This window comes from Salmo salar, chromosome ssa10, assembly GCF_905237065.1.
Source record: "Salmo salar chromosome ssa10, Ssal_v3.1, whole genome shotgun sequence".
NCBI classification, from domain to species: domain Eukaryota; kingdom Metazoa; phylum Chordata; class Actinopteri; order Salmoniformes; family Salmonidae; genus Salmo; species Salmo salar.
In genome coordinates, this window is record NC_059451.1 from 65,375,740 (window position 1) to 65,388,276 (window position 12,537).

The window sequence follows — 12,537 nt, forward strand, 5'->3', positions numbered from 1 at the left end:
TTTTTTTGTTGTTATTCTGTCTCTCACTGTTCAAATAAACCTAACATTAAAATTATAGACTGATCATTTCTTTGTCAGTGGGCAAACATACAAAATCAGCAGGGGATCAAATACTTTTTTCCCCCACTGTATGCTGCTTTCTTGGGCAGGGCTCACTTGAAAAAGAGATGTAAATCTCAATGTGAGTTCTCTGGTTAAATAAAGTCAAAAGAAAATTTGAATTTTTTATTGAACAAGTCCAGGTAGTCCCTCCCTGTTTCTTAATTTTCATGCTTACTGAACTGTTAGTTTTTTGGTCATCAACACTAATGTTAGGGAATAGTGGCTGTGGTGCTATGTTACAAACCCTGGGGAGGATGAATCCCAATCTCTCCTAGCCCATGAAATCACGTTCAGAGAAAGGAACCATAACATAAAACATTGTAATTTAGATGAGAAATCCCTTTAAGTAGACGTGGTAGATCAGTTATTGGGTCAAAGTTTATGGCAGACTTACAGGACATAATCTTGTTTATGGTTGCCCACTTGAATAGAGTTGAGACATGCTAATCAGACATCTAAAAACCCTAACCTAGCCGCAGTCCATCAGTTAATCTCTTCCTCAGACACAGTAATCAAAACAAGAAAGAAATTGGAAATGTCACCAAGCTCAGCGACAGAGTTTATGTTTGGGGAGAATACCAAGTGAATAACCAAAAAATTGCTAAATAATATATTAGAAATATAACAAAAAATGTTTTACAACAGATCTAAGAACGAACATATGCACGGCCCTGTGAAATAGGTTAGTTTAGGGCAACAATTTGGAGACGGGAACTCAAGAGGCACAAACCATTCATCCATTACATTGCGTAAGACAGAGACTGCCTTGTGATGAGCATGTGAAACCTCCTGCCCAACAGATATAGAACAGTGGACAAGGCTCCATACAGCTCTGTCGTGTCTACTACATTCTGTCTGTCTATACTCACAACTAAAGCACTGGGATACTGATTCACGGCATACTCCCATTCACACAGGTTCAATATGGTCAATACACACATGTTCTTGGGTAAATTCACCATTAAAAACACTTTTAGAAGGGAATCTCACACAACCCACTGCTAGGTGAGAGATGACTTACCATGGCGTAGTAGTTACTGTTGACCATGATGGGCCCACGACCTCGGAGGTAGATGTACTCTTCCCACCAATCACTGACCTGAGAAAGAGAGAGAGAATGAAGAGAGAGACAAAGACAGACAGAGAAAGAGTGATAAAGCGAGAGAGAGAGAGACAGAGACACAAGGAGATAGATGAAATATGAAAAAAGGGGGAAAGATATAGAAAGAAATAAAGCCCTGTGTCACGATGAATACAGTCTGCCCTAGGATAAATAATATTATATATATATATATAGATTATTCAGTGAGTCATTACCCTACATTAAACAGCATTAGAATGTGTATAACCCATATATCAAGTGAGGAGGTACAGAGAGACTCACATAGTTGGAGGCCCACCAGGACTTGAGCTTGAGGTACCACTGTAGTCTTGGGCCCAGGTTCTTTTCAAATTCCCCTGCCAGCCCCTCCATCCTCACATACTGCTCGTCATCCATCAATGGACGAGCTGACTCCAAGTACTGGAGGACACACACAGAGAAAGGAAGGAGATAAGGTCAGGGTGCAATGTTTAAATTCAACCCCATCATTATTTAATGTTTTCTGTTGTTTTGTGAGGAGGGTGGTATGGTTGCCAGTTGAACAGTTACTCCTTGTGGCAACGCGGTCTCAGGAAAGGGAAAGAGGATACCTAGTCAGTTGCACAACTGAATGCATTCAACCAGGATGAGAAGGGAACGATGGCTGGATGCAAAGCCTCTTTTCCTCTCCTCTTTCCACAATCGCCTTTTTGTGAAACCTAACCCTAGTGTCAAGTATCATCCCCATAACGGGCCATAATCATTGCTTTCGCTTGTATAGCCATACGAATATTTTAGTATTCTGTTCATTAGTCCACTGTTAATACAATCCCAAAATCAAATTTTCATCATATGCAAAACACATCAACACAGTTTTTGCTCTATACTGAAAGCGGTCTCTCTTGAAAACTTGACTGCTGACATGCAAAAAAAAAGGAATTGAATTAACAGTGGACTAATGAAGAAAAAAACTAAATTATAATTTTTGAGTGAACTATCCTTTCAAAGGAGAGTAGCGCTTTATTGACATACTGACTGTGGTGCAAAGAGAGCAGTCTTATTGCCTCCTCTGAGTTGTCAGCCTATGGTTACAGATTACTTGATGGAAATTCCTTACACTTATGTGAATCTGTGATTAACAATTTCCCAAAATATCTGACTATTAATTTAGCTTCAGAGTAACAGCAACTCCTCTGAATGCAATGTGGTGGTGTCCTCAGAGAGGCCAGTAATCTAAGCAATTGATATGACATCGCAGGATATGATATCAGAGGATATGAAGTCATCAGAGGATGAACCCACCCTCCTGCAGGTGTCCTTGACCGGAGGGACGGGCAGCCGTGGCAGCGAACTCTGGAAGCTGTACAGCATTGGCTTCCTGCCAGAGAACAACTTGACAAATAACTGTGAACGACAGCAGAGCAGAAGAGGGGAGGGGTGAAAGGAGTGGAGGGGTGAAGAGTAAAATTTGCCTTTCTGATTTACCTCACAACCTGGATACCATATGTAAGGCAAAGTTCATGAGAACAATCTTCAAGAAAATAGTGGTTTTAAAGGCATAATTTGTGATCTTTACAGCAATTTTTATCAATAAATAATGATTAAAGGCTATATACTAATTAATTTAAAGGCTATACTAATGAATTTGAGACTGGTTACATTCCTCCAGCCTCATCACTTTTTGTTTTATAGCAAAACAAGTGTATTTTTATTATGGATCGACTCTTTACTACTGCTCTAGCGGAGAACTTTACAATGCATCTCTAGGCATGTGTGGTTTGATGTTAGACTGTTGAGACTAACACCAATGCACGTTAGAACACATTTAGCTACAGGAGAAGGAATCAAAGGTTAAAAGGGACACCCCTCCCCGTTCTTATCCCGGTAACGGGATTGCTTGACAAGATACATGGCGCGAAATTCAAAACAGCAAAAATCTAATAATTTCTCAAACAATCAACTATTTTACACCATTTGAAAGATAAACATCTCCTTAATCCAACCACATTGTCCGATTTCAAAGAGGCTTGACGGCGAAAGCATAAAGTTAGATTATGTTAGGAGAGTACATATAGAAAAAATTACACACAGCCATTTTCAATACAAGGACAGGCGTCACCAAAAGCAGAAAACCAGCTAAAATTATGCACTAAACTTTGACAATCTTCATCAGATGACACTTCTAGGACATTATGTTAGACAATACATGCATTTTTTGTTTTATCGAGTTCATATTTATATCCAAAAACAGCATTTTACATCGGCGCGTGACGTTCAGAAAATGTATCTCCCCCAAAACTGCCGGTGAATTTACAAAAATACTTATTATAAACGTTGATAAAATATTAAATTGTTATTCAAAGAATTATAGATTAACATCTACTGAATGCAACTGCATTGACAGATTTCAAAATAACTTTACTGGGAAAGCAGACTTTGCAATAATCTGAGTACTGCGCTCAGAAAAATACACTAAGCAATACAGATAGCCGCCATTTTGGAGTCATATAAATGCATAAATAACATTAGAAATATTCACTTACCTTTAATGATCTTCGTCAGAAGACACTTCCAGGAATCCCAGGTCCACAATAAATGTTGTTTTGCTCGATAAAGTTCATAATTTATGTTCAAATAACTCCATGTTGTTAGCGCATTGAGTAAGCTACTCAAAATGTAGGACGCGCGAGGAAAGTGTCACGACAAAAAGTTTAAAAAAAATCTATTTACGTTCGTTCAAACATGTCAAACGTTGTATAGCATCAATCTTTAGGGCCATTTTAACGTGAAACTTCAGTAACATTTCAACCGGACCATTCCTGTGTCTTGAAAACCATTTTGGAACAGAGGTTCCTCCCTCATGAATGCGCGCCAATGAAGTGATGTCATTCCCTGGGTTACCAACTTCCCAGCCTTCTCATTCGGTCTCTGTTCATCATAGACGCCTCAAACAACTTTCTAAAGACTGTTGACATCTAGTGGAAGCCTTAGGAAGTGCAAAATTAATCCTTTGTCACTGTGTGTTCCATTGGAAATGACTTGAAAATAGTACAGCCACAAGATTTTCATTTCCTGCTTGTATTTTTCTTAGGTTTTTGCCTGCCATATGAGTTCTGTTATACTTACAGACACCATTCAAACAGTTTTAGAAACTTCAGAGTGTTTTCTATCCAAATCTACTAATATATCTACTAATATGCATATTATAGTTTCTGGGCCAGAGTAGTAACCTGTTCAAATTGGGTACGTTTTTCATCCGGCCGTGAAAATACTGCCCCCTAGGCCCAACAGGTTTTAAAAGGCATGACTAATACGCAGCGGTGTGTTTGGACAGCATAGAAAGTACATGATTCATACTCAGAAGTGTGTGAAGACACGCTAGCAATTAAAGGGGCACTTCACCACTTTTTAAGCTCATATTCATACAGTACATGTCAAAAGGTTGGACACACCTACTCATTCAAGGGTTTTTCTTTATTTTTACTATTTTCTACATTGTAGAATAATAGTGAAGACATCAAAACTATGAAATAACACATATAGAATCATGTAGTTACCAAAAATATATTTTATATTTTATATTCTTTAAAGTAGCCACCTTTTGCCTTGATGACAGCTTTGCACACTCTTGGCATTCTCTGAACCAGCTTCACCTGGAATGATTTTCCAGCAGTCTTGTTGGCTGCTTTTCCTTCACTCTGCGGTCCAACTCATCCCAAACCATCTCAATTGGGTTGAGGTCGGGTGATTGTGGAGGCCAGGTCATCTGATGCAGCACTCCATCACTGTCCTTGGTCAAATAGCCCTTACACAGCCTGTAGGTGTGTTTTTGGTCATTGTCCTGTTGAAAAACAAATGACAGTCCCACGAAGCGCAAACCAGATGGGATGGCGTAATGCTGCAGAATGCTGTGGTAGCCATGCTGGTTAAGTGTGCCTTGAATTCAAAATAAATCACAGACAATGTCACCAGCAAAGCACCCCCACACCTCCTCCTCCATGCTTCACGCTGGGAACTACACATGCAGAGATCATCTGTTCACCTACTCTGCATCTCACAAAGACACAGCGGTTGGAACCAAAAACCTAAAAGTTGGACTCATCAGACCAAAGGACTGATTTCCACCGTTCTAATGTCCATTGCTCGTGTTTCTTGGCCCAAGCAAGTCTCTTCTTCTTACTGTTGTCCTTTAGTAGTGGCACAAATGCATTAAGAAGGAAAGAAATTCCACAAATTAACTTTTAACAATTCACACCTGTTAATTGAACTGCATTCCAGGTGACTACCTCATGAAGCTGGTTGAGAGAATGCCAAGAGTGTGCAAAGCTGTCATCGGGTGGCAAAGGGTGGCTACTTTGAAGAATCGCAAATATAAAATCAATGTTGATTTGTTTAACACTTTTTTGGTTACTACATGATTCCATATGTGTTATTTCATTGTGTTGATGTCTTCACTATTATTCCATAATGTAGAAAATAGTAACAAATAAAGAAAAACACTTGAATGAGTAGGTGTGCCAAAAATGTTGACAAGTGCTATATGTAGAAACTTATGGTGCTAGAGATAATTAGTATGAGGTCAAAAAGTGGCAAAGCGACCTCCCGAGTGGCGCACTTCATCGCAGTACTTGAGGCGTCACTACAGTCCCGGGTTCGATCCCAGGCTGTGTCACAACCGGCTGTAGCCGGGAGTCCCTTTGGGCGGTGCACAATTGGCCCAGCTTCATCCGTGTTAGGGGAGGGCTTGGCCGGGGGGCCTTTACTTGGCTCATCGCGCTCTAGCGACTCCTTGTGGCAGGTTGGTCGCCTGCAAGCTGACCTCAATCGTGAGTTGAACAGTGTTTCCTCTGACACAATGGTACAGCTGGCTTCCGGTTTAAGCGGGCTGGTGTTAAGAAGCGCGGTATGGCGGATGCGTGACTCGATCTTCGCTTCTCCCGAGCCCGTTGGGGAGTTGCAGCGATGAGACAAGATAAAAAAAGGGGGTAAAATGAAAATATATATTTTTTAAAACAGCAGAAGCTAGTTGGGTTATTGATTGGATCTATTCTAACAGCAAACCTCCCTAGTTCTCAAGAATCAAAACAACTAAGACTTAGAAGGAATGTCAACGTTGTAACAAAGGTTCACTGCACAGAGAATCAAAGCTTAGGCCTAGATGGGTTAAAATGGAACATAGTGAAGGTATTTATTTGGTATCTAAGGTACCTACACCTGACTCAAACGTAACTAGACTTTTTGTGATGAAACACCTCAACAAGTAACAATTATGTACCTAGCATAGTTCTGAACATTTCAGACAAACAACAGTTCCAGAGGGTGCATTGATGACATAGTAACTGTAACTCACTATCCAGAGTCTCGTGCCCCAGGAGACAGATCCGTGGCGGTTGTACATCCAGCCGTGCCATGACAGCAGGCACTTGAGGGCATTCCTCATGATGAAGATGATGGTGACCCACAGGCCTGTGCCCACCAGCACCCCACCCACTACCCGCTGGCTGTCCTCCGACATGTACGGACTGCACAGGTAGAGAGAGAGAGACATCATTACAGTGTTGTCCTGTTAATCACTATTGTTCATTGAGTATTATATGTTTCTTATTATGTATTTCCGTCAACAATGATTTAATGTTTCTATAAGCTTTCTTTTGCAATATATGTGGTAACATTTTCCATACCAATAAAGCCTTTGAATTTAATTATATTGAATTGAGACAGGGTCAGAAACTGCCTGACATGGATACATCAGGCAATATTTAAGCTATGAAACCGCCTAAAAATTACCATGTTTCAAATCTGGCCAGAGTGAAAATCTAATTTCAATAATATGATTGATGAAGATGATACATTTGATCTGTAGTGGAATAAATTAGGCTTGAGTTCTTGCTTCCCTATAACAGCTAGGTGTTTTATGGGGTAACTGTTGTTGATAAGGAGTTGGAAGGAGATTTTGGCACACAGAATATCTAGATTACCTGCTAAATCCTTTCAAGTTTTACAATAGGCGGTGGGTTATACACAATAAAATGAAATTCACTGCAATCAATCAAAATACCAATCACCGCTAAACCAGAAAACATAATATTTCCAAGGAATCTATCACAATGGGCGCACCATGGGCCCATGTACAGCGTGAATTGTTTTTATATGCATTATAACAAGACAATTTGTAAATGGAATTTTATCTCAACAAAAGCTTGCGCTATGCACACCTTATCTCAATACTGCCCTGTAAGCCTATCTTAAAGGAGGCTAAGCATCTTATAGATCATTTATTACAATATCGACCAGAACAAGAACAGCAAGACACATACATGCAAGTGTTAAAAAAAAACAATACATAATGTAATGTTGTCAAAATAGATGACCCTGATTATCACGATACTTATATCACGGCAAGGAAACAAAAAATGAAGCGGATTGAAGTAAAACAGTCCTAATGTTGAATACTAACAGTCTTATGCTGTCAACCAAATGTATTTGCTTACTTTCTAAGCTATAGCACAAAATATTTGGTATAAAACAGGTTTTCAAAAGGACCATAGAGTTAAATCTACTTCTTGTTTGTTTTTTGTCATGGAAAATCGAGTATTGTGATACTGTACTGTGACAACACTAGCACAATGTTATGCAAACACAAATATTAGGGCCTGAAGGAATAAATGTTCAGTGTGTGACTATGGATGTCAGATCTATAGGTGAACCATATCGGGGGTTTTACAATATTTTTGGACCACTGGACTCAACTCTGACACTAGGGTGATGTCACAAAGACGGGAACTGGGTGAGTACATGCACTCTTGGTTGTGAAAATGGTGAGACAGGTGAATATCTCTCTGACACAGTGGTCCCCAACACTACTCCTAGAGAGCTTTTTGGCTAGCTCAGCACTGACTAACACACATGTTTCTTGATGATTAATTAATTAGTTAAATTGTGTGTGTGTGTTAGAATATATTCAGTATGTGGACCATGTGGCAATCAAACACACAAATCTAGTGTTCTAAGCACCATGTTTCAACCAACTGAGCCATCAGAGCCATAATGCTGGATTAAAATGTAAAAACCTGCACTCTAAATAGCTCTTCAGAACCAGGGTTGGTCGGAAAAGACTTCCAAAGCTTTCCAGAGAACCATTCCAGAATTAATGGGCCTGTTAATCCATGTCGCTTTAGGTAATGGCATGAAGAGCAGGTGGAGGGAGGCCTGAGTGACCTCCCTCTCTGGTTTAACACAGTTACAGTCACATGTCAAACACATTCCATGGAAGTCCGAGTGTCTGTGGGTATTTTCGCTCCTCCCTTGTACTTAATTGATTAATTAAAATCACTAATTAGTAAGGAACTCCGTTCACCTGGTTGCAGTTATACTAATGTTTCTTGAACAGTGCATAAAAATGAATAAACACATTTATTAATGCATACATAATGCATAACAACACATAGGTGGTTCATAGAGTTCATAGTCCCAACGGGCAAAAATTGTTGAAATTGCATCATAATAACGTCATATGAACTAGTTTCTGGTTGTAATAACATAATTTCACCCAGTTTTGACAGCTGGGGTGGTTTAGAAAGTGTTACGCAGAGACATCTCTCCTTGTAAACAGACACAGTGAGCTGGATGATGGACAGGGTTATTATTAGATGGTAGTGCCCTACTACTACCATTACCTGATGGGTATGTGGGTGCCCAGTTTGGTGATGAGTCCCAGGGAGGGGTCTAGTTGGGCATATTTAGTGCCCGACATGTAACTCACCACCACCACCAAAAACCCAGACGGGCTGCCTGGGTACACGCCAGTCATGACCCCGTTCTATAGAGGAAAGGAATATATGCAGGATTAAAAGGGCATTAGGGTTGGGGAGAACAAAGAAAATTTAATTGGCATAAAATCACATTTACATTGGGGCCGAAGGGAACTACTGTATAAGCATATTCGGGTTAAAAGAAGCCTGGTCCCAGATCTGTTTGTGCTATATGTAGTCAACTATGGTTGTTGTTGGCATGAGGTTTGGCAAACAGATCTGGGATCAAGTGAACATGGGCCACATACAGTTGAAGTCAGAAGTTTACATACACCTTAACCAAATACATTTAAACTCAGTTTTTCACAATTCCTGACATTTAATCCTAGGAAATATTCCCTGTCTTAGGTCAGTTAGGATCACCACTTTATTTTAAGAATGTGAAATGCCAGAATAATAGTTAAGAGAATGATTTATTTCATCTTTTATTTCTTTTATCACATTCTCAGTGGGTCAGAAGTTTACATACACTCAATTAGGATTTGGTAGCATTGCCTTTAATTGTTTAACTTGGGTCAAACATTTCAGGTAGCCTTCCACAAGCTTCCCACAATAAGTTGGGTGAATTTTGGCCCATTCCTCCTGACAGAGCTATTGTAACTGAGTCAGGTTTGTAGGCCTCCTTGCTCGCACACACTTTTTCAGTTCTGCCCACAAATCTTCTATAGGATTGAGGTCAAGGCTTTGTGATGGCCACTCCAATACCTTGGCTTTGTTGTCCTTAAGCCATTTTGCCACAACTTTGGAAGTATGCTTGGGGTCATTGTCCATTTGGAAGACCCATTTGCGACCAAGCTTTAACTTCCTGACCGATGGCTTGAGATGTTGCTTCAATATATCCACATAATTGTCCTACCTCATGATGCCATCTATTTTGTGAAGTGCACCAGTCCCTCTTGCAGCAAGGCACCCCCACAACATGATGCTGCCACCCCCGTGCTTCACGTTTGGGATGGTGTTCTTCGGCTTGCAAGCCTCCCCCTTTTTCCTCCAAACATAACGATGGTCATTATGGCCAAACAGTTCTATTTTTGTTTCATCAGACCAGAGGACATTTCTCCATAAAGTATGTTCTTTGTCCTCATGTGCAGTTGCAAACTGTATTCTGGCTTTTTTATGTCGGTTTTGGAGCAATGGCTTCTTCCTTGCTGAGCGGCCTTTCAGGTTATGTCAATATAGGACTCGTTTTACTGTGGATAAAGATACTTTTGTAACTGTTTCCTCCAGCATCTTCACAAGGTCCTTCGCTGTTGTTCTGGGATTGATTTGCACTTCTCGCACCAAAGTACATTCATCTCTAGGAGACAGAATGTGTCTCCTTCCAGAGCGGTGTGACGGCTGCGTGGTCCCATGGTGTTTGTACTTGCGTACTATTGTTTGTACAGATGAACGTTGTACCTTCAGGCGTTTGGAAATTGCTCCCAAGGATGAACCAGACTTGTGGAGGTCTACAATTGTTTTCTGAGGTCTCTGCTGTTTTCTTTTGATTTTCCCATGATGTCAAGCAAAGAGGCACTGAGTTTGAAGGTAGGCCTTGAAATACATCCACAGGTACACCTCCAATTGACTCAAATTATGTCAACTACCCTATCAGAAACTTCTAAAGCCATGACATAATTTTCTTGAATTTTCCAAGCTGTTTAAAGGCACATTGAACTTAGTGTATGTACACTTCTGACCCACTGGAATTGTGATACAGTGAATTATAAGTGAAATAATCTGTCTGTAAGCAATTGTTGGAAAAATGACTTGTGTCATGCACAAAGTTGATGTCCTAACCGACTTGCCAAAACTATAGTTTGTTAACAAGACATTTTTGGAGTGGTTGAAAAACGAGTATTAATGTTTCCAACGTAAGTGTATGTAAACTTCCGATTTCAACTGTAAATACAATTCAGTATTATCACATTCAACATTACAGAGCAAACTTTGTAGGGTGCTATGTAGAGAGTGGGTTTTTAATGACTCAAGAGTGTGCTTTGCAAAAAGATAAGGTGAAACACCTGCATACTGTAAAGAATGGAAACATCCACTAACACTGACGTGTACTTATGTGTGGGTCATTACGGTTCAGTAGTAAGTTGACAAAGATAACTATTGTTGTATCTCAAACTAATCAAGATCAAACTAAGGGGCAGCAAACAGTCAATTTACAGCCTCTTAATATATTTTTTTTCATACAAGGCCTGTCACTTATTCCTTTCCATTTGTCAATTTCTCCCATTACAGTCAGTGACACTCACAATCAGTCATCAAGTAAGTGAGTGAGTGAGTGAGTGAGTGAGTGAGTGAGTGAGTGAGTGAGTGAGTGAGTGAGTGAGTGAGTGAGTGAGTGAGTGAGTGAGTGAGTGATTGATTAATTAGGCCCAGGGCTCCAGGGTGTGACCATTTAGTCGCATTTTGCGTCCCTTTGACTCGGATGTACGAGTTACATTTCTAATTGGTGGCATCAGTGAAGGCTGCAAATTCTAGCTAATCACTTGACTCAAAACCGTGACTCAAAACCATGATTTGAGCAAACAGTGACGTGCAATATCCTGTTTCACTGGCAAGCGAGCCACTCTCACTTCTTCTCGCAGTTAGCCTAGCGATTAAGAGCGTTGGGCCAGCAACTGAAAGGACGCTGGTTCGAATTCCCGAGCCAGCAAGGTTGAAAGATCTGCTGTTCTGCCCTTGAACAAGGCAGTTAACCCCTAACAACAGCTGCTCCTTGGGTGCTGTGGAGGTTAATTAAAGCAGCACCTCTCTGATTAAGAGGGGTTGGGTTAAATGCGGAAGACACATTTTGGTTGAATGCATTCATTTGTGCAACTGACTAGATATCCCCTTTCCCCAATATTGAATGCAATGGCCTCCTAGAATGCAGACTTATTCGGCAAAAAGTCCTAAGGCTTACCTGTTTCCCCCAGGTAAGCATAGGGTTGCAAAGGGAGGGTATATTACTGGAAACTTCTGAATTTTACCAGTAAACTACCAGAATTTTGGTAACTTTCAAGTATTTTATGTAATTTATCAGAAGACGTCTAGTGGCCCTTTTGGGTACTTCAGATTATCAGAGGTGTCTGTAATTATTGCTTGCCCTCTGTGTGGCCTTATCACATGTAAAATATTTTTAAAAATCAAATATGATTTTAAAATAAAAAATCTAATGAAAAAGCTGTAAAGAATTATCCTAATTATAAACCATCAACTTAGTGAATACCATTGGCGTTTAATACAGTATGAGGGTTTCTGCATGAAATATCTTTTATATTATTTATTTTTTACACAATTTTATTTATTTTACTATTTCTTTGTTTTAGCGCCAAACTAGTGGCAGTTGTGAAAAAAGTCACTAGTTGGAAGAGTTGCAGAGTACATTTCAAATAATGCCATTGTTGATTAGATGCTTTTTTCAGTAATTACTGTATTTTCTCTTAAACCATTTTGTCTATCAACTAGAAACTCATGGTCAATATGGACACAGATATCACATTTTTATACTATATATAAATATAATTTTTTAACGTTTTTTAAGTTTTAAGTTACCATAGATTACATTTT

General features: G+C 39.7%; 1 protein-coding gene across 2 annotated transcripts in view; it reads right to left on the reverse strand.

Annotated features, from left to right (window-relative positions):
- cpt1ab (carnitine palmitoyltransferase 1Ab (liver)) overlaps window positions 1-12,537 on the reverse strand; it is an 82,799-nt gene that overhangs the window by 46,243 nt on the left and 24,019 nt on the right. For both annotated transcript variants that reach the window (XM_014123865.2, XM_014123864.2), the window contains exons 3-7: window positions 8,860-9,002; window positions 6,534-6,705; window positions 2,486-2,587; window positions 1,487-1,624; window positions 1,124-1,201 (exon numbers count right to left, since the gene is read on the reverse strand). In XM_014123865.2, the coding sequence (XP_013979340.1) occupies window positions 1,124-1,201; window positions 1,487-1,624; window positions 2,486-2,587; window positions 6,534-6,705; window positions 8,860-9,002 (633 nt within the window). The remainder of the gene's footprint in view (window positions 1-1,123; window positions 1,202-1,486; window positions 1,625-2,485; window positions 2,588-6,533; window positions 6,706-8,859; window positions 9,003-12,537) is intronic.